Genomic DNA, 23,264 nt, shown 5'->3' with positions numbered 1-23,264 from the left:
GCTGCGACATAGGGTGGACCACCAAGTGATACAGGATATTTCATTAAATCAAGCAGTATACACCTGAGCAATTTGCTCTTGAATGCTTAGTGGGACATCCTTCAAATGTTCTGAGAACCTGTCGGTGAAGCACAGAAACCCAAGTCACTTCCAAAAAGGGACTATGGGTTTTTACAATACCACCCACAGGCGAAATTTCAGAAGTCTTTTGTGAAAACTGGAGGTGGTGACTGCTGGATACCTCTGCAAAGCACCATCCAGTATTTCTATCAGAAGTGATTCTAGTTCCTGCTCTCAGCTGAGGACACTGGCAGGCTCAATGACCAATCGGTACTTAAGCCAGTGACAGATAAGGCAGTGCCAGCTCAAAGGGAAGTTTGTCCATCTGTGCTGGTGCCTTTCACCAGTACAAATTCATCCAGTCAGAGAGAGGGATGCAGTACAGACCCCGTAAGTCATGCTTCTGCAGTCAGGGAGCAATCTGCAGTCCAGTGGCACTTAGGGATATGGTTTAGTGGGACTGGGCAGTGTTAGGTTTATGGTTGGACTCAATGGCCGTGAAGGTCTTTTCCAACCTGAATGATTCTATGATTTCAGCATCTCACCATTAAGAATGGGACCCAGCTCAGAGACAGACAGAAACGTTTTCTGCAAGGTTGTTGCTCTATTCCACAGGTGCCTGTGCAGCTCCCCGCCCCTAAATCCTCTACTCTACCAGTGGAAATGGTGCTTGCCTACAACTGGCAAAGCCTCCCTAAGCCAGACTCCATCTTTTCTGAACTAGACCACTACTTAGAATCATAGAATGTCCCGAGTTGGAAGGGACCCACAAGGATCATAGTGTCCAACTCATGTCCCTGAATAGGACAACCCCACAGGTCACACTGTGTGTCTGAAGATGCTGTCCAGTCTCTTCTTGGACACTGTCAGGCTTGGGGTCGTGATACCTCCCTGAGGAGCCAGTTCCAGTGTCCAGCACCCTCTTGGTGAAGAACCTTGTCCAACCTGACCCTCCCCTGGGCACATCTTCCTGCCATTCCCTGCTTCACTCCACATCAGCCCAGGAGCAATAGCTGGGGTATAACATAAAGATGTGACGAGTGCAGTTAGATCCAGAATCTGAACAAAGGCATCCACAAGCTTTAAAGATAGTTTAGGCGTCTATACAATAGTTACAAAAAGGTCTCATTCATCACAACAGAGAGGGCAGAAAACAGAGCCCTGAAGCCTCCTCCACCTTCACATGGTGATGCTCTGCTCAGAGCATCGCAGCACGCAGATACACGTACTGCTGTATCCCGTGCCGCAAAGGCATCTGAAGTGATGCTGAAAGGGTAATAACCCCGTGCAATGCCATCAGTAACCCTTCCTGCAGGTTAACAGCGGGAGGCAAGCAGCTTGATGCGTTTATAAAAGCAGACTGTGAAAGGCAGAATCAACAGCAGAGCTGGCCTTTTAGTCAGCATTCGCTTTCAGCGGCTACGTTATTAGAAGAGAATGAGAGAGGTGTGAGTGAAACCCAGGGAGGAAGGAGAAGGGAGAACTGTGAGAAAAAGACAAAATGCTCACCTGACGGGTGCTCCTCGGGACTGAGCGGGCTTCAGCATCACGGTGATGGTGGTGTCAGTCTCATTCAAAGGGGAGTCTGTGTCGTATTCTGGCATCGATGGTGCTACAGCAGAACAAAGAGCAACACGTTAGTTACACACCAGTTACTGCCCTTGGTAGTGATGGCAACGTCTTATTAACATTTCTTGGAGACTGTTTTAACGTTTCTCAAATTAAACATCAAAATACTTTGCAGTGTTATGACCAAAATTGTCAAAACTGCTTAAATATTTGTCGACTTTTTTTCCCATTAACATTAAACAGGAATTGGACACCCAGATCTTCAAGCTGGCCTTGAAAAATCCTGTCTCGCGTTTTTAAGATTTAGTAATCCTTTGAGATGGGATCATTCCTTCAATTTTAAACGTGAAGTAAGAAAACCATGTAGAGGTTGAAAAATACCACTTAGGATGAGTGAATCAGACAGAAAAAACAGAAAAATTCACAGGAATAGTTCTTCTGTAACTCACAAGGAGAAGCTGCATTGTGGAGGTCCTGTATTTAATCCTCTCACAGCGATTTCTGCCGTAATCCTGTTTACAATCAGGACTTTCATCTAAATGTCTGAAAACTGTCAAGAATGGTGGTTGCTAATATCAGCTCAGCTGCCGGTTTCCCTGTCTATAAGCTGACAACGAGTTCAGAACGCTGCCAATTTCTCAACAAGGATTTCCCTGAAAACAGTGCTCTGCATCAAGGGGAAGCAGCACAAGTCATTTAAAGAAGATCCACGTCAGCAGTGCTTTTCTAGACCAGACATCACCCTGCTTGCTGGATTTGCCACAATCCGAATCGTTCGGCGCTTGGTGTGGGCAGAGGGGATGCTGCTACGGCACAAGGCAGCGCTACAAAAAGGTGTAACAGCAGGACCAGTTTGGGCACAGGAACAGGCTGGGCTCTGCCTCTGCAGGCTCCAGCAACCTGCTTGGAAGAAGCTTCTTCCAGCCCGATTGCAGTTTCTGATATATCAGCTGTCCTGGATGCTTCCCCCTGGCTGTGCGTGAGAACTGTGTACTTACCTTCTGTGTAAAACACTGCACCTGCCACAGAGAATTTGCAATCTGACTTCCAGGCACCATACAGTTATGAAGCAAATGGAAGAAACGCAGGTCTTGGCAAGACTAGCTAATGGTATCGAGTATAATTCAGCAATCAGAGTCTGTATTGCTCACAAGACACTACAATGAGATATAGTGGTTTTCTTGTGTACTCAACATGGAACGGTTTTGTAGTGCCTCAATAAAATTACAATTTGCAGTGATCGCTCTAAAATAGCAAGCACTGCTCATCAATTTAATGCCTATTTTGCAAGATCCCAGTCCTGCCCAAGGAAAAGTTCTCAGGAATACTGCTATTTAATTGTGGTTAAGAAATAAATGAACATGTCCAATCATATAAACATATACACTCACACATTGCTACAGCATGGATGTCTTTTCATTTTAAAATAGATATAGTCTTACAAGGACATTCCAGTCAGTGCAGAAGTCCTCCTTCTCCCTGCTAACCTCAGGACTCCCCCTTAAAGGAACAGAGAAACACCACAGCTATTTAATAATACTGCAGGAAAATCCAGGGTTTTCTTTTTGTGGTGTACCTGAACTTACAAATCTACATTGTTTGTCTCTCCCTTATCACCTCAACACAAAAAGGATCTCACTTTGATTTCTTCTGTCTCCATTCAGTGTTTTTCACTGTATCACTTTTGTCCTGGCAAGGATTCCACTAGTGAAATCGGTGTGTAAATGCGTTCTTTGTTTCACTTTAGACCGTGCTGTACAAAGCTAATATTAATCTCAGTGTCACTGTTGCAAACACTTCAGGGTTTCTTCCAAACCAAAATGAGAGCAACAGTTAAGTTCTCGGTAAGGCTTATTCTGCACATAAGATCATTTTATTATTCTGTGACATGATACAGATCTCACGATGCTTAATTACAGTAGAAGCGTCCTTGCAATATCAGGGTGGGCAGCCAATCCACCCAGTAATTTCCAAATTACACGCATAGCGCTGATCATGCCATGAGATAATCTAATGCCAGAGACTACCCCAGTGCCTGCATGGAATCTGTGCCCACCTGTTGTGAACAAGATGTTTGGAAGATGGGAAAAAACCAAAGACGATAAACCAAGCTCAGTGCGCACACAGGTAATAATCATGCAGGCTTCATGATTCCAGCACTCACTGAATAATAAAATGCCAAGAAATGGAATCAGAGGGAAAAAGCACTACCAATATGTGCTGTTTTCCTTCCCTGGTCACAAGTGAATAGGGTGCACATTGTGCCTTCCCTTCACAGCGGGGCTGCGTGAACCCCAACAGCCCACGGAGCTCTTAGGTCAGTTAATGGCTTTACTGCAAGTGGATGAGATGTGGGCTTTTGCACTAAATGTTAAGGGCTCAGACCCTGCGGATGGTTAGTGGTGGGAATGGGTATATTTTACTTCCTTAGAAACACTGTCATTTACTGCTAACAACTTGTTTTTACTAACCAATTTTGAAATAGGGCAATGAAAAATATCCACTGTTGGGCGCTTTTTGCTATGGCACTCAGCCACAATTTCAAGCATTACAAGTTTCCTGAATGTCCCACACATTTATTTGGGCTTTACTGGAAAAAAAAAGCAGGTAAGGTATTGAGAAAAATGACAGTTTCAAACTGTTAGAAAACCTATTTTAGTACTATCAATTAAATGTTAAAATTAATTATCTGCCCAATATAATCTCTACCACCCCTTTATCCATCTCTTTTTCTAACAGCTAGCCTAAGTTTGGTGGGTTTTTTTTCAAGAGACACATGCACCATCTCGTCTCAATACCTCCTGATTTTAGTGCCTTTCTTACCCTCATCTGCTCATCTCAAGTTCTCCCTCTGCCCTTCCTCAGAAAGAAAACATAAAACCAGCTTTCCTCCTCTATTTTTAGTCTCCTTGCACTATTAATCCAATTACTTCACTACATCCATTTTGGTGCATTCTGAAAATAAAAGCCACATTATTGAAGGAGCTTCCCCTACCACGCAGATAATAATAACCATTATTATAGGTATAGTTCATTTGTAGAACTAATGAAGGTTCGCATTTAAAATGCTTCGCAAAGATATTAATGGATACTTAAGACACCCACAAATTAACCACTGCATTTGTAACCCGAACAAACAGATACTGGATTGTGGCTGTTTTAAAAGTTCACCCTATGAAAGCATGCTGAATATCTTTTTATTGTTTGACACATCAGATGAGGGTCTAAAGAGCAAAGCCATAGAAAGTTCTTTTCTCTTCTTCTCCAAAGCAGTACCTGAAATCTTAGTTGCAATCCGGGTTGTGATGGGTGGCCCAAAGCCCTTGACCGTGCTGGCTTTGATGGTGAATGAATACGTAGTCCCTGGGTATAATCCTACAAAGAGGTGGTGTGTTTCATTCCTTAGTTTGAAGATTTTCCCTCTTTGGCTGGACAGGTCAGCACTGGGATCCAGAGACCCAACGGCCTTGTACGTAATCTGCAAATGAAGAACAAGGGAAGTAGGTGATAAGGGGCCTTCTGGTCTTGCCCTGCTCCCCATTCTGCTATTGCTTGAGAACAGACATTGCAAACACAAGGACAGACATTATTGCAGTATCTCCAGTGTTTCTGTATTTGGATGCTGGCAAACAAACACAACAATTTTTCCAAGGCTTTACTCAGGGAAAAAAAACCCAGCTAATTTCTTCTCTCCACTAAAACCTCTGCATGTGCTGATTTACAACAAAAGACACAAGGAATTGCTCTTTGTTCTGATTCTCAGAACTTCTGCAGCCAAACCAGAGCGCCCAGCAGAATTCTCATGAGAATTTCTCACACAATCCCCCACAGCAGATGAAAATTTTGGTGCAAACATGGATTTATTTTCCATCAAGTGCTTTTTCCTTCTGGCAAACGGTCTTCCCAAAAGGCCGCTGAAAACAATGGGAACCTTTCACTGATAGCAAAGGTTTTGGAAGTCCTTTCCTCCACTGAAGAGAACATGTTGAAATGAAATGTTGAAAGGAAATGGTATGTTTAGAAGAAATAAATATCATCAAGTCTTCAGACAAAAGCCCCTCTCTGAGAAGCCAATTTCTGATATCATTTCCCTCCCCATTTTTAGCCTCAGTATTCAGGTTTCCTGGTGATACCGTCCCTGGCTTTGGCCTAAGAGAATAAGTGAGCAGGATTATAGCCCTGAGTAGACCTGCTGCTGGTGTTAACACACCTTTAGAGCAATCCAAGCCAAAAACACACCTTTGAAACCCTGCCTGAGCCCCGATACTCTCACCCATAGCAACCCTGTTGATATACAGACACTTGCAAGTAAAACTCATGACTTATTTACCAGCCAATTCCTTCCCTGCCTTCCAAATTCAATCCAAAGGCAGCTCAATTTCAGCTGAGCTGTCAATATAATATAAAGTGCTCCACTGCTCTCCTAACCTTTCCTGCTATTATGGGATCCTCGCTTATTTGTAATGAAACACTATGAATAAATCAATGTATGTTAATACATGAAGTCTTCAATTTTTTATGAAGAACTGCGCAAGAATCTAATTCCCAGGTTTGCTCAAAAAGCCTTTGAAAATTTTTAAGTTGCTTCCTTTGTGACAGCAGGAAAATGTTGCATTTTGAGGAAAAATAAATGTAGAATGTTTAAAGAAGAGGGTTTTAACAATAACAGGGTAATAAAGAGACAGAGACTGATGTAGCTGACACCGGAGAAGGGTGTGAGTATGTGAATCCTATTATTTGGACAAAGAAAAAGAATTCACACAGCGCTGACATCCAAGCCGACGCAGCATAGCAGAGAAGGGCCACAATATACACCAGGCCCACAGAGCAGCAAGAAATCACAAAAGCAGAATTCTTAAAGGAATTATAATTCAACAGCTTGCGGGTGATTTCATTGAAAACCTACCAATTTTTTCACGAATTACAACCTGGCTTTAAACTTTTGTTACTTCCCAGAAACCAGAGAAAGAGATCTTAGCAAAATGGTCATTAAAACAAAAAATTTCAATGCAAGGAGGAGAAATCTTTACACTCCTTCCTTTTCCTCAGGTAAGGTGATGACAATGCAGTGCAGCATGGTACAGGACAATATTTGGACAGTTCTTATTGCATCAAGGTACTTCAAGGCAAGAAAATCTGTGTAAAAACACCATTGCGGTCAGAGTGAGCATTAAAGACCTTAATTTAAGAGACATGACCCAGTCAATGCCACAACCAAATCCAGAAAGAAAATATTATTCTGTTAGGTAGGAATGAACTGATGCAATCTGTATGTTTTATTTGCAAATCAAGTGCTAGAGAAATAGCAACTCTATAAATGCCAAAGGGCAATCAGCAAAACAGGAGTTTGGGAAAAAGGGAACTTCCTACTGCTGGGCCACTGAAAACCATGTTTACAGGATGCTCAGGTAGTAGCTTGTCTGAAATCAGTGGTATTCATTTTCGAGTACATTATGCAGAAGAGGCTATAAATACAAGTGGAAGATGCACTTGTCCTTGATCTGCATGTAAATAAAGGTATCCAGCTACCCTCACCAGTTCTAAAATCACTACAAAGAGTTATTTTTCTTCATTAAATAAAACCTGTCCCTTAGGGCAAATAGAGCTAGAAAAGCTTTCAAGGGGGAAAAAAAAGAAAGTCTTTCTTTTTCCTGTTGACTAGAGCAGAGAATATGAGTACAAGAGACATTATAAAACAACCCAGGTTCAACTCACAAGAAGCAGGGAAGGAGAAAACTATACTTGAGAGTATGTCCCTGATATGAGATTGTGTGGGTCAGTTTTCACAAAGCCTACTCCCTCAAATCAGACTTCAATATTTCTCAAAAATTTTACAGGATATAAAAACTACAGTAAAGAGAGATTTGTTGCACAGCCAAATGATGTGATTATTGTTACTGCAGTAGACTCTCCATTCCAATAGGTTCCCTATTAAACCAGGTGATGTGTAGACATTCAAAGAAAGCAATACTTGTGCCCCAAACATAACATTTAGCATGTGAACAGTATATGGATGCAACACAGAGAACAGGAAAGCAATAGCATGAAATTGTGCATGTGGTCCCATTTTATTCAGTCCATATGAGAAATATTTAAAGGGCTGGTGAGTGTAATGGTGCCTGCAGGTACAGGTAGTTACGAGCTTATCGCTCTCATCAGAGTTAGTGTCGAGCTCTTCTCTGCTTTCCACAAGAAGAGCTCTGAATGACTGAAGAGGTGAGGAAAGAACCTACAGACAGTGCTTGGAGAGCCTGTGGCCATGCGGCCACCTCTGCTGATGGCTTCTGTCATGACCATGTTAACCTGATGTTCTCCGAGTGCCTATTTTGCCATTTATGAAATGAAGGCTGTTACAGTCCTCTACACAAACATTTTTGTGGTTGAGGGATTCTGTGGATTTCTCTAACTGCTGAGTGCTGATGGTTACACAGCAAAATCACAGGTGAAACAGATGAAGCAGCCCCCAAACAAGAGCACTCTGTTTGGAAAAGGAGACAAATTCTCTTTAAAAAAATTGAAGAGGAATCATTTTTCCCTTTCAAGTAAGATATCTCCTGTTCCTTAGCTACTAGTGCACCATCCGAGAGCTCTGCCGCAGTCTGTTCGCCCATGGGCCTCCCAGCACAGCCACAGCAGCTGCGACTTCAGCTCCAATTCCAGCTGCTCCTGCCAGCAGCATCTCCTGGACCTGGCTGCTCCCTCCTGACCCACCGCCCATAGCCAGGACCATCTCCATTTACTGAAATTGTTGGTATTTCACAGAATCGTTTTGGTTGGAAAAGACTTTAAAGATCATTGAGTCCAACTGTTAACCTGATGCTGTCAAGCCCACCACTAAATCGTACCCTAAGAACCTCATCCTTAGTGCTAAACCACATGCATTTGTGTGTATGTACGTCTCTGTGTCAAAAGATTTCTCCTACAAAAAGAAAAGATGCTGTAACGTGTCACTTACGTGCTGGTTATCATGTATAGATGCATCATGTGAAATGAAGACACTAAGAAGTTGCTGCTCTTCTCCTTAATTCATTTAAAGTAAAAGTTCTGAAGCAAGAGGAATTTCAGGGAATCAGACACTGAACAATTTTCCAAAAGAAACTACTGACATTTCCAATTCTGGAATCATTTATAAACGCACTGGAACACGTCTGGAAAAGACATCCAGCATTTTCCTAGAATAAGAAGGATGTTGAAACAACCACCTGCTCTTCTAGCTGGTATGCTGACTATTTATCTTAATTTCTTGTTCCAAGTGTCAAACCGTTTCACCACAAAACAAACAAGAGATTCCAATCCTGAAAATGAGATAGCTCAATCACAAGAAAGCAGCTGTTCTAAATTATTTTAAAATAATTTCTTTAAAAGACAAACCATGCCATCCAATAATTCCGTATTCTGAAAGAAAAATAAACGTTAATTTAAATGTTTAAAAACCCAGACAGAAAACAAACAAGAAAATACTCAAAAACAGGCTTAAGAATTTCACCCTGATTGAAAATATTTGGCTTTATTCTGATGAAGAATAAATGCAAATACAAAGATAAGAAAATTTCTCATAAGACTGAAACTCTATGTTTTTTAACCAGCTCCCTGGTTATCTCCTGCACAGCAAGCAGGTGTCGTAGGCTGAAAGTTGTCTTTCCTTTGCAAACTGGAATGAGTTTGCATACGTAATGTCAAGTTTACACATCGGCTTCAGAGCAACTTGATGGTCCCAAGGAAATGTTTAGTGGCCAACACTGCTACAGTTCTAATCACAGCAAACACCAGTGCAGACTAAAATACAACAAACCCAAGAAATACACAGGAATAAATCCTAAATCTTTCTTGGAATCTCCTTCACTGAGTTAATGAAATGGTTCTCAAACTGAAGCAACAGCGGTATAAAATTCAAAGTAATCGGAAAGTCAGATGTAAACTGGCATAGAACTCAGAAGGATAAAGAAGAACCACATTCCTACTAGAACAGGAGGGACAAATCATTCTTCCCAGCTTTCACTCACCTGGACAGGAATTATTTATTCAGGAGGTGCGCAGACAATTCAGGTCCTTGGTCAACTGGGCAAAATTTGGCTACATGCTTCCAAATTCTTTGTAAAATGTAAACCAGGTCAACAGTACATGTTCAACTCTACTGGAAACTACCAAAAGGGCTTTATACATTTAACTTTCATGTGTTCAGTGATATATAAATGCTGTGATAGACTATGGAGAATAAAATAAGAACAGATCAGTATAAGAAATTGTGGTAAAGATCTCATCATTTCATTGTAATGGTCCTTCCTGCCCTGCATTAATAAAATCTTTTGTGAACCCTGGATGGCTGTTCAGATTCCCTTTAATCCTCTTAAATAAATAAATTAACAGGAAAGAATATTCTGCTCCAATCTCGGCTATGCATCCATTTAGCCTTCTCCTACATTTGATACGTTTGAGTAAGTTTTCACAGTGACGAATAACTGAGTTGTCAGGATTTCATGTGTTCATAACCTTAAAACTGAGGGCAGCAAACGCTAATGTCTCAGGATTGAGAGCTTGCCAGTCGAGGCAAAAAAATATGCTCATATGTTTCTTTTCCCAGCAATTGATCCCGGTAAACACGCCACTTTGTCTTATATCTTTTGTCATATAGAATTAATCAGCCATGGTGAGCAGAATTTTGCTCTGTACAACCATGTTCCCCATCAGACATTAGGACTTGAAGCTTCCCCTCTGATTTTATCAACTGCAGCCTGTTTGAAGGCAAATGGTAAGTGCTGCTGTTATATCAAACACTACTTTGTAGAGACATTACACAACCTTATATCTATTTTCCATTTTAGTGATATCCTGCATAACAGTTTGGGGAAAGCATCTGAAACCTATAAATTCATTATGTTATCCCCTACATTCCCATTGATGGTTTGTGTCCCCCCTGTCTTTATAAAACAGTCCGTTCTGCCTCTCCATACCCTTCCTACAACACACAAACCTGGACTTTTGGGGATGCTTTGAAGCTGACAGGTAGCTGATATATATATGTGTGTGTATATATAAAAATATATATATAAAAAAACCCAACCTTTTTCAGTTGGTAATACCCCAAGACTGAAATGAGCTCTTGCTACGGACAAGCGAGGAGCCAGGAGGAGGAACATTGCGCAGTCACTACACGCGTGACTGCGCCAGGTCAGCAGCTGGCTCTGCAGGGACACCCTGACTACTGGCCGTCACTTTACTGAGCCAGAAAAAAGTGAAGCTTCTCCTGACTTATTGCTGGTTTTTGAACTCCTGTCTTGTGAGGCAAGACCTGGAATCAAGTCTTTTTTTTTTAATCCATTGGTTCTTATCATATGCTGCAGACAGGGGCACGGGGGTGGGCTGCCTGCAGAAGGGGCGCTGGGAATACAGATCCCCGCGACTGTCAGAGGTGTCAGCTCCTCCAGCGCTGCTCAGCAAGCGGTACATGAGTGGGGCAGCCTGTCCATCCCACCAGAACAGCCCGTGGGCCGTTGTCACATCCCACACCAGGGCTGGGCTCGCCTCTCCCCTGCCCTGCGGAATTTCAAGCTGCCACCGCGTCCCAGCCGCCCCCACCTCCGCCTGCCCTGCTTCGGCTGGTGGAAAAGGTTCATATCAAAACCACTGAAATCTGGAAAATTAAACTGCTGACATCTCAGACAATGAAAACCACAGATCCATAAACAGCTTTAATTCCTTTCTTTTTCAAATGGGCCCTGCATTTTGAAAACTATGTAACTAGAGAGACGTCGGTACTTCCCAACTACATAATCCCCTCTGAATTAGAATCCCTTCTACTTAACCAGAAGACAACCAGGCACTCAGTAGTGGACAAACCCGACTTAGTGGTGTTAAGTGCAGCTTTAGAGAAGCTTGGCATTGAGCCGTGTGGAGCATAGCACACAGGCATTCCCACCCAGCACAAAGCACAACGTCTTCTCCACGGCCAGGCTGGGCTCCTGCTGCCCAGCACCTGCACAAAACAACATCCCCCCATGCTTTCCTCTGTCATTTGCTTCAGTTTCATAGCAGGGTCAGCATAAAACTTCACAAAGGGATGAAAAAGAAGTTCCTCACAGATAAAGTGTGATTTTCCAGGGCTAAAAATCATTATGCAACTCATGAGTGTGCAGAGATAATCGAATCAGGTGTCACTGGAGGGTACTGGATGTGTTCACAGGCTCCAGCGCTGCAGATGGAGGGGAGGGGGAACCAGCTGAAAGGCTTCACGATTGAAAATACCTTGGGAAACAATAGGCTATTTAGTTTTTAATCTTGCTTTACATATTCCATTCCATGCTCTAATAAAGCCTACAAGCAAGCTTCATTTTTTCCCCCGTTTCCCAAAAACAAACACAAATAAACAGATGCATTAAAGTCTGACAGAATATCCTTGAACTCGAATTTATCCAAACATTTCCTGAGTCTCTGCCTTGGGAAAGCAGTGTTCTCCAAGCCAGGTGTTAAGAAGCCATGTGCAACGTGTATTAACCATGCAAATGACCTTTGATGATGGAAGGAAACCAGCTCTAGCTCATGGTGTCTCCTGGAAAGGTTTTCTTTGAAGTCAGTGTGTCCGGAGGTTGTACAAGGTGAAGGTGTTTTACTGAGCTACCACTTGCTACCATTTCAGGTACCACTGACTTCCCAGAAGTTTTGCAAGGCTTCTCTTTAGTTCCTGCTACATCAGGATTGCTCTCGCACAGTCAACACACCAAAACACACCTCTTTGGAACCTGGGTGTGTGTCATTTGTAAGATATGTAATATTAAAAGCAGCTTCAGATTTCAATGCAAAGAACGGCACGGAAAAGCCATTCCTAACCACAGCTTGCCCTTCCTTCCTAGAATGTGACAACAAGAGGATTAGTAGTATGTTCTTAAAATTACACACGTAGCCCTTACACAGATGAGCCCAGCACCACCTGTGATCTGGCTTCTCCATAGTCACTACACACTGACATAAGTGATGAAGATTTAATTGCCTCGTCCTCTTTGGTGACACCTATTAGGGTCTAGAGCATGAGTTCCTTGAGGAACTACTGAAGGACCTGGGGGGTTCAGCTGGAGAACAGGAGCTGAGGGGAGACCTTCTGATCTCTGCACTGCCTGAAAGGAGCTTGGAGCATGGAGGGGGTTGGTCTCAGCTCCCAAGGAACAAATGGCAGGATGAGAGGAAATGGCCTCAAGTTGCACCGTGGGAGGTTTAGATTGGATATTAGGAAAAATTTCTTCCCACAACAGGCTGTGGGGCATTGGAACAGGCTGCCCAGGGCAGTGCTGGAGTCACCGTCCCTGGAGCAGTTTAAAGGACATGTAGATGAGGTTCTCAGGGATGTAGGTTAGAGGTGGACTTGGCAGTCTGAGGTTAATGGTTAGACTTGATCTTAAAGGTCTTTCCCAACCTAAATGATTCTGTGATTCGTAGGAACAGCGTTTAAGCTGAAGACGACAACTGCCAAATTCAAACCTGACAATCCAACACCTTCTCCCAACCTGAAATTTACTTCAGAATGGAAACCAGCTCCTTTCTTGCTCAGAACCACACTTCCATGGTAAACCACCACTGCACAGACAACTGCCAAATGTTTTAAGCAGCTGATGCAATGCAGGCAGTAAATTACAAAGCAGCGTCACTGTCAGCTGAAAACCAACAGCAAAGAGCAGTTACAGACTCATGAGACGAGCCCAGACTTTTATACTGATTTTGATTTTTTGCAAAAATCTTTACCTTCTGGTATTAATTCTACGTTTAATCTTGGCAAAACTGTCGTTTCAGCAGACAATTAAAGATCTTTTCTTTTGCTTTCCAAAGGTGAAACATAATTGTTGTTTTATGTAATTGTAAGTAGCTTATTCCTCCCGCTGCAGAGATTCTGCTCCAGGCTCCCAGCCGCATAGAAACTGGCACCGTCCCCACTCCTGTTTACAACATCACCGACTGATAACACTCGCCACTTACATTTCCAGGGCTGATATCAAGCAGAGTGCAAATCATAAACAACCAGGGCCCTGGATGTGGGCTACACATTTCATTTCAAGTTCCAAGCTGAGAGTGTCAGTAGTGGTAAAGTCAGCTCTGTGTTTTTATATCCAAGCACGAAAATATTTTATCTTGCTCACCTCCACCTTCACGTTCCAGCACTCGTCTCGCTTGGGTGTGAAAGGTAAGCCATGAAGAACATAAGGGACTCCCCCTTTGCCACATGTATTATCAGATCTGGTCATTTTCTTGAAGGGAACAGGGCACAATCCCTCTTCAGCACCCCTCTTGCTGTGCTTTTTTAAGGCATGCAATATTACAGACTGTTCCCCCTGATGGCTTGAGGTGAACTCTGTTAATATGGTCAAATCAGCCTGATACCTATAAGCATTGTAAGAAACGAAATCTTTCTGGATGTAGGTTAAGGAAAGCAGCAGTGCTCCCCATCATGTGTTTTTTGGTGTGCAATCTGGCTGCACACTGCAATGGAAACAGAGCAACGTGCATGGGGAGCAACCCCGGTACCATCCAGGGATGCTGGGGAACACATCTACTTCATCAGTCAGAAACAATAACAAGTGGTAAAGCCTCAATTCGTTTCATAGAACAAACTAAGGATGCACTTTCTAATCACCTGACTGAAACAGGTTATTACAGAGAAGGTGGAGGGGAAAAAGGTGTCAATTCAACCAATTCAAACAAAGTTCATATTCACAGCTTCTACAAAATGATCAACCCTGCAGCAGACAGAGCGTAACTAGCACAGGAGCAAAAGCAGCACGGACTGGTCTGATCACGGCTTAAATCCCAAACCAGGCTGTGTGAAAAGTCTTACAAAGGTCTTGATATTATTCATCACAAACAAAAATCGTAAGAAGCCTGGCTGCACACCTCAATGCTCAGCACCAAGGCATTACCATCAAGAATACTTTATACAGTACACCAACTAGAAACACCTAAGCAAATTGTTTTAGTCCAGCAAACCACTCAAACACACATTTAGCTTCCTTTACTGCCAAGGGAATTTAAAGTGCATGTCTACATGCCCATCTCAAAGGCAGAGGATAAGTGAATCAAGCCCAGAGCTGCGCTCTTATCCTAAGATCAACCTGTGGAAAACTCAACTAAGAATTCATCTTCAGTGAAGGAATCGCAGAGCACTAAGGATGAGAACTCACTTGTAAATCAGTTCTGACACAAACCAGGACCCAAATGTTTGACGTTTCTTTCCTCTTTCACACAAGCATCCCTAAATCAAACCTTATTTCTCGGTACTTCCTTTTTTTTGCCTGGATCTTTCCGTTTTCAGACAGCTCTTTCTGAGCAAACGCTACATCTCAAACACCAAATACTCACAAATAAAATGCATATGAGTCCTCATGCTTTGTTAATCAACAAATAACCTGGTTACCTGTCCCTTGCCATGCTCTTCGGATACCATTATTTTCTAAGATGTCAGAAAGGCAAAATACAATAAAATCGAAGATATGACCATCTTTTGGCATTGTGTGTTAAAACAATGACTCTGGCTGCAGTTTTTACAGCTGTCTCAAGTTACGCAATCGAGTTATCCCAACTTTGGAATTCTCTCACCATAAAGATTAAAAAGCAATTGTATGGAGTCAATGAAGGATGGAAATAGGCTGTGCGATTTCCAGGGCTGTTTCTCTACTTTTGGTATTAATACCTTCACCTTTCCTGTGTAGCATAATTCCCAAAGATACAGGTTGCCTAGTTGCAAAAACTTTGAAAACAACTTCAAGTCTAATTCAGCCTTAGGAAACAGAAAGGAGCACAAGCCAGCTCCCCCACTAATGCATATCTGTCATAAATAAGAGGGCAAGAAATCCTTCTTGAAGCTGATGTAAAAATCCTTGGTTTAGTGTTCTAAGCAATAGCAAATAAATCCACCTGAACTGCTTCAGCCAGCAAAAAAAAAAGCCAAGTTGCTTCTGCAACGCTATAGCAGAAAAATGGTCAGCTTTGCAGCTAGATAACAGAGTAAAGAAAGTAAATTTTTATATGCAAAATAATTGCTTGGAATTTAGTGGTTAAGATGCTGTCTTGCATATTAGTATTTATAGCAAGCTGGAATGTATTTTCCTGAGTGGCTTTGCAAAGGTAGATAAGGTTGGAAATCTCCTGAATATTACTTAGCTGCTCATGGAGCTGTGATTTCAAGGCTGTAGCTGCTGTCCCCATCTTGCTGTAACAGTGCTGTGAAAAGTAAGGACATGGGCCCATGGGTGTGGGTTTGGGAAAGCGGAGGGGGAGAGGTGGTGACAGGGTGACACGGGGAGCACACCCCACTCTCTATGCAGTATCTTCCCTGAAATGAACATTTCCAACCAAGGAACAAACCCTATGTCAGGGCAGGGCAAGAGCCGGTGGGGTAAATAGCCTCCCACCCTGTCCCAAAAATGTTTTCTAGCAGTCTTCCTGCATCTCAACAATACACATTTCATATCATCTAAACCTTAAAGGATTTGTCCTATGTTTTCATTTGAAAAAGCCACTCAGTTCCCTTAAAACCATGAATTTCTCATCACCACATAACACCCTCCCTCCTCCCGCCCTTGCTGGAAAGTTCTTTCTCCCTTTCTTACTCAGGGGCTTATGACTTTATACTGTGAACTTGCTTTCCACCCTAATCATAATATTTCGTCAGAAAGAACAAATCTTGTGCTTTTAAAGAGACTTCACAGTGTTTACACCCAGAGGGCTTCCATTTGTGCACAGACTGTCTACGACTTTTGCTGAATAAAGTCACTGTTGCTGCTTTCCTCTTGAATAAATCCTGGGCCTGATTTTCTAACATCCTGGGGAGAGTCCAAAGTCAGAAAAGAGCTGGAAATCCTCCATCACCTTGGAAAAACCGCATCCCTTGTTCCTCAGGACATAACTGCTGTACAGCAAATAACTGGGATTCGGGTTTCGCAGATGCTTCAGGTACTACATGAATAAAATCCTATTACTATTGCAGAGGAGGTCGTCTCCAGTCAGCTTTGCTGCAGTAAGTTTTCTGGTTTATTCACCTGAACTACATTTTCACAAAAGCCAGAGGCTGTAAAATGCACGGTGTATAAAGCAAGTTAAAAATCCTTATCAAAAAAATGTTCCTTTTTTTTTTTAAGTGACTTCCCACATGAAGGTGTCTCTGAGCCACCCATTAGCTGAAAGTGAGATACATCTCACTGAACAACTAAATACTGTTTTGTAGAGGGGGAAAAACACACAGTGGGTTAAGTGCAGCAAATGTGTTCAAGAAAGTGAAGCAACATTCCCCCCCAAACTCCTTACAGAGCTGCAGCATCAGTGGGGGCATCTCACCCTGTGCCCAGGACAACAGAAAGAACTGGCCGGACAAGGACACAGAGGACAGGACACAAAAAGCAGGAGTCCACTAGCCTCTTGTCCACTGAAAGAAAATAATCATACCATGACCCACTTCTCTGTGAGATGTTCTATTTGTAGCTGCTTTCTCTGGGCAGAAATGCTTCTGTTCCCTGTGACTTTCCATTCGCACCACAGTCAATAAAATAAAACACCTATGATGCCCACATACTGCTCTGCCCCATCGCAGATGTCACCCCGGCTCTCCTGAGTGCTCTTATCTCACTTACAGAACCAGGATCCCGGATTTATTTTGCAGCTTGGTGCAACCTCTGTTCATTGCTGCACAAGGTGGACGGCTTTGCTTGAGCAAAGGTAAAAGCAGTTTATTTTCAAACATTGAAATCCTGCTTTCTTCAGATGCAGCTGCCTGGTCAAAAGAGAGGGACACGTGTCCGAATGGGCAGGTCTGAGAATGGCATCAGTGAAGGTCTCACATCGAGGACTCAGCATGGAGACCCATTTATTTTGTTCACACAGGGACAAACCAAAGTCAGCTTTAGACCTTTCTCCTCATGTTACATTGATTTTTGGTTTTCTATTAAATTTGAGAAAATATGGGCATTCACTCAAACATTGACTAGCGCAGAACTAACGGTATTATGTGCATTATGGTATGCTTTAAGTTGTAAGGTTTTCTTTCAATTGTGTTATTTTGGTTTTTTGAACAGATATTGTGGAGATCGCATGAATGAAAAGTGAACTGTTATGATCTCTTGATACCTCTCAACTCCGTTTCTGGTTTTACGGTCCTGTAATCAACTCCCAACGCACACGAAAATACTTCTATTGCACTTTTAAAATGTTTTGCGAAACTCTAGGCATAATACACTTGCTGTACTCCATTAGATTTGCCTGTTCTTGAATTCAAAACAAGAGTGAAAAAGGATATATTTTTGTTCCCTTTTTTAATAGTCTGTTGGATTTTACTTCATCTGCAGGAACATATTCAACCATCAATTGATTTCATTGGATAATCCATTAGATTGGCTCAATCTCCCCATCTTTATTCCTCACACTAGCAGCGATATTCCAATAAATCTTCACTCCATCCCTCTTTTTTACCACCAAATGCCTTGTTATCCTCCAAAGATTTTTGGATTGGTTTACGCCACATTAAAAAGCATCACAGCTAAAAGAGTCTCAAACGACAAAGTCTAAAATAGTTCAGTTTATTGTTCCAACTCCCCGTTTTGGATCATCTAGCTCTACTTTTTCTTTCCCTTTTGCTAAGAAGCTGTAAAATCAAGCACCAAGCTGCCAGATGAGTCTGGCGAGCTCCATCTCTCCTCTATCCATGAGAAGCAAAACCCCTATAAAAACTGCACCTCAACTCTTTGGTCCCTCCTGTTGTTAGAGCCCTAGACCTTGGCAAAGCTCTTTCCTGCTCCATGAGCACCAGACAGAATTTGCACCAGGTCTGTCCTATTTGGTGCAATTAACTCCTTCCCCACCCTACCCCCCCAGCTCTTCAAGTGTTTTGAAGGAGCAGAAGTAGAAGGAAACATCTTGGCTTCTCTCCGACACTGTCACACCGTGCCAAGAAAAGCCGCATTGCCAACACCACCGCTGTGTCACATCTGGACACGGGGCTGGCGCGGGTGACAGAGGCACCTTGATGAGCAACCAGAGGGAGCCAAGAGTTTTTAACTTGTCATGGTGAGGAGGTGAGGAAGGTTGATTACTGCAGATGTAGACCTGAGCTTTGCGCGCTGGGAATCACAGAATAAAACTAAACTTGAGAGCCTCAGGCCTTTTTCAAAATGTACTTCATTCGGTTTCAATTATAAAGCAAAATTAGAGGTCTATGGGACAAAAAAAGATGGTGGATATTTTCTCTGATGAAGAAGTAAATATTTTCTTCCTCTTTAAGGCATTTCTTCTAGTACTCTCTCTCATGTTGTCCCGTATTTCCAAGCACTGTAACCCTAAGCCATGCCTCCTGCACTGCAAGATGACAGCAGGGCAGTGGCAGCAAAAGGCAAGAAGATGCCTGTGGGGGACTACAGGGAATCCACGGACCCCCTGTAGTCCCCCACAGATGCCCCTCAGGCTTTTGTAACCCCGGGCAAGTATGTAAAGGACACTTGGTCACAGTGATTCCTGCAGCAGACAGCTCTAACGCCACCCTCCATCCATCCAGAATACACTTGCCAAATCTTAACAGTATCTTCCTTTTATCTCTGGATGTTCAACACTCTGCAGCCTATTTTAAAGGTGGCTAAGAAAAAGAGTCCAATAGGATAGTTGAATTTGCTGTACAGTCGTCTGCACCTGCATTAAGAAGATTCAGAGGAAGGGAGCAGTCCAGGGGTTTCTGCAAATCAAAAATGGGTAAGGTATGTACACATTCCTCTAGGACCATGAAAAAAGTCTTCAAAAATCTAAATGACATTAGAACAAGTATGTCTATTCATTGTCAAGCTTGAGACACAACTTCAGCTCAAAAGCCCTTGATTCGTGCAGACCTTTATTTCCTGACAGTCTCAAGTGATTCATGGTTTCGGCCTCAAAGCCTATAGTGGTTCAGCCCCAAAGAGCATAATAATAATTGCTTGTTATTGGGCATATCAAAGCTGTCAATACAGCATTCTGTCTCCAGGTTCTTTTAGCCTGATTTCAAGATTTTACTGACCCCTCATTTGAGCTCTCCAAATCTGGTACGTCAATTGAAAGATGGCAATAAGTTCAAAAAGCGAAGCAAAAATATTCTATTTAGCCATACCTAAAAGGTAAATGAGATACCTTCAGGTGGTTGCTGCCTAAACTTACCCTGAAAAAAATACCAGGGTGTTTTATAGAAGGAAAAGGATCCTACATAGATATTTTGAGCTTGCTACAAAGTATAATTTAAATAGACTTACTGGCAGTTCCCGAACTTAACTGCAATATTGGTGCCTTTTACCAAAGAGTAGTCAGACTCTGAATAGTAATAATGAGAATGTGAATTTGAATGTGGCTCAGCTTAGGCTCCAAAATATAAAACACAAGTAGGATAACATCAAAATGTGGCAAATTAGAGTGCAGACACCTGGTCCTGAAAAGTCATGCAGAAAACTTAGTTTATACTCCTTCTCCGTGTTTATTAAGATAATTTGGAGCCTTGAAAATGAAACAGATTTATGAATTCACTAGGGAGCTGGAGAGAGTCATTGCACAGTAATGGAAAGGCAGATTTTTTTATTGATTCAAATTAAGGGCAATTTAATGGGGGGAAAAAAAAAAAAAGTGCCATGATTTGCATGAAAGATGTTGCCTAAAGACACAGCAGTCTGACTGTGTTTTGGTGTATTTTATGCATACACACAGAGACTGTTTGATGCAGCTCACTGTGCTAGCAGAGAGAATTAGCCAGCAATACTGCCCTGCAGTCGTTTCTTTCATTTATGATTGCCCAGCAAGATAAAACCAATCGGTCATAAAGCTTTTGCACTTTGAGAGAAGCCTCTCCCCTCTTCTAATCCATCACGAGCGGTCCAGTCATTCTTATCTGCTCTGTCCCTCCCAAGCGATGAAACCTAATCATCCCATGGCTTGCATGCATCCCAGGACCCCCCAGCAGCTGTTTTTGTCCTTATGGGACATCTGAGGTGCCTTTGTCACACAGCTCTTAGCCCTGGGAAACAGAAAGAAAACCTGAACTGTTCCCAGGGAGTTCAAGTTACCACAGAGGACACTGGAGCCTAGGTCCCAGAATACTGGTGGTTTTTATATCAAAACCATTTACCAAGAGAAGCCTATTGCTCCATGAGGATGCTCGAGTCTTCCAGGTTTGGTGTTTCTCAAACTTAGATTTGAATCTTCAAGGTTAACCTCAACAAATTGAGATTCTCAGAGAATCTCTGGGATGCTCGTGTCTCCAGAAATGAACACACCAACATTCCCGAACATTTTCCATACATTCCTAGTATTCAGATGCTCTGTCTCCTTTTCAGTGCCACGTTCCCTACAGCCAGAGTTACAGGGACAGATCCATGCGCTGCAAACACCAGGATTCAACTGGAATGTCTGTAGGACATAGCACTGGTGATCAAGAACAGTATTTCAGTCCTCATCTTCCTGGAAAGGGACAAGATTCCCGGGTGCTCCTGCCACCATCAGCCCCCGAGACAGCTACAGAGCACTGGAACCCCTTCCCTGGCTCTTGGGACAACAAGCCCATTTTAATCAGGAGCTCCTCGCTACAAACCATTCATGTTTATGAGAAAATCTATTGTGAATGAGTGTAAAGCACCAAAAGAAAGGCACATAGCATTTACCTGCTTTTAGCACATTACCTTACTGCTGTCAGACCACAAGTCAATTTATCAGAAATGTAGTTCCCACGAACAGGCTGTCTGTGCAGCTCGTGGGACGCGCATGCAAGTTATTGATCTCGGTAAGCTGAATTTTCACAAGGGACCGAAGCCAGTTTCCATTTGCGTGTGCATGCTCTGAGCGCTCAAGGATTTGATAGATGCAATTACTCTCCCCGAGCCACAGAGAAGCTCATTTCAACAGACCCCTAAGTTTGCATTTGGCCATTTGCATATATACAGTTTAATACCAGAGAAGAATGTAAACAGCAATGTCAGCTTTATGAAAAACTGACTTTTGGGGGAATTGCTCTGTGGAAAACAATAGTAAAAAAGAGGATTCAACATAAACCTTACAGCGAAGGGAAAAAACCCACTTATTACAAGACTAGGAAAACTGCAGAAAATGCTGAGGACCCTCTTACAAGAGAAATTATCACACGGCGTAGATGGCAAAGAAATCATTTACAGCCCCAGTTTGAAAGAAGCAGTGATTAACACAGCTAGAAAACCTGTAAAATTTAATGAGTAACCAAAGTGCTCAAACAAACTGCCCATTTAATAAAGCTGAATGACAGGGCCAAAGGGTTGGGAATAAAATCCCAAGGTTCTGTTAGCAGAGAGAAAATTCATGGGCCAAGCGAGAAGAAGTAAAGGTGATTTAGCATCAAAGGAAATAACTACTCTTCAAATAAGAATGAGACTGAGCATTTATATTGTCTTTTCTTCCCCCCTCTGAATGTTTCTAAACCCTGAATTTATTTTAGTTTACATACTTACCTAATTAAAGTTCTCAAAATAATATAAATTTTTATGGGCCATTTCTGGAGAAAACGAACATAACTTAAAACAGACCCGGGCACTTTGATTTTTGCATCAAGTTTCTATTACCTTTCATGGTGCAATAATTTTTTTAAAAATTGCCTCCTGCTGATCTAATTATGATCCTATTGTTAAGCAATTTTTAAAAATTAGAAATGTATTGCAGACTTTCATTCTTAATGGCTTGGATTTAGTACAAAAACATGCACTGAAGTTGGCAAAGAAAATACCGAACCAAATTCTCAGCTGATTTAAAGAGGAAAACCTTAGCGAAGTTGGGGTTAGAGGAGTCGGGCTGTTTGTACCAATTGGCCATTCTGCAGAAACCCCAATTGCTCCACCTGCCAGCCTTACAAATCCACTTTTCACTCTAAATGCCACGTTGGGTCCGACTCTTCTCATGCCTCACCGATGTAGCCTAAACAGGTCAAATCAGACCCACGTGCCTTTTTCAAAACCTGTTTCTTTCAATTGAATCACACAAACCCAATGTAAGCAGTACATGACGATGAGCCGTGGGGGAGCACAGGACACTCCTGTAGAGCACTGGCTGTGCAAGACTAACTATTTTAACCCCTCACAACATTAAGCTTAAAATATCCATGAACTAGACAGGCCTACTCGCTCCCCAAAGTTTACACAGGCATTCCTCACAATTGCATCTCCTTTCCCCAATGACGTCCACAGGCTCCATGTTGTCACTAGGAGATCCATAGAGAGCTGCCATTCATAAATTGAATTCTGCAGGTCCAAACACTCAGAATGAGAATGACGGGACGGATCTAATCACGGCATGCCTGGGACAACATTGTACCAACCATGAAAAAATGTGAAAATATGTCCGTTGTGGAATCAGCTTGACCCCAAAATACTGACAATATTAACAGAAGCGAGTCACAACTACTTTTTAGAAACTTTTCTGAAAAGTACCACTTGGCATTCATTCAGCATGTCATCATAACCTCAGGAAAGCTCCCAAAATAAGCAGCAGTGCTCCTGTAATTAGGATACAGCTCACAATTTTCATTCCAGATCCGTTTATCACGCTATAAGTACGGCACAATGAGTAATCTAAGTGCGAAGGGAAGTAGTGCAAGTACAAGAGCACAAGCTACACCCTGACACTAAGTCATTATTTCATAG

General features: G+C 42.4%; 1 protein-coding gene across 10 annotated transcripts in view; it reads right to left on the bottom strand.

Moving 5' to 3' along the window:
• PTPRT (protein tyrosine phosphatase receptor type T) overlaps positions 1-23,264 on the bottom strand; it is a 382,611-nt gene that overhangs the window by 113,184 nt on the left and 246,163 nt on the right. For all 10 annotated transcript variants that reach the window (XM_065850187.2, XM_071815733.1, XM_065850189.2 and 7 more), the window contains exons 10-11: positions 4,906-5,107; positions 1,570-1,672 (exon numbers count right to left, since the gene is read on the bottom strand). In XM_065850187.2, coding sequence (XP_065706259.2) covers positions 1,570-1,672; positions 4,906-5,107 — 305 coding nt within the window. The remainder of the gene's footprint in view (positions 1-1,569; positions 1,673-4,905; positions 5,108-23,264) is intronic.

This window comes from Patagioenas fasciata, chromosome 16 (genome assembly GCF_037038585.1).
Source record: "Patagioenas fasciata isolate bPatFas1 chromosome 16, bPatFas1.hap1, whole genome shotgun sequence".
NCBI lineage: Eukaryota > Metazoa > Chordata > Aves > Columbiformes > Columbidae > Patagioenas > Patagioenas fasciata.
Note: the sequence above shows the minus strand (reverse complement) of the source record. Positions and strands in the feature narration are given on the sequence as shown.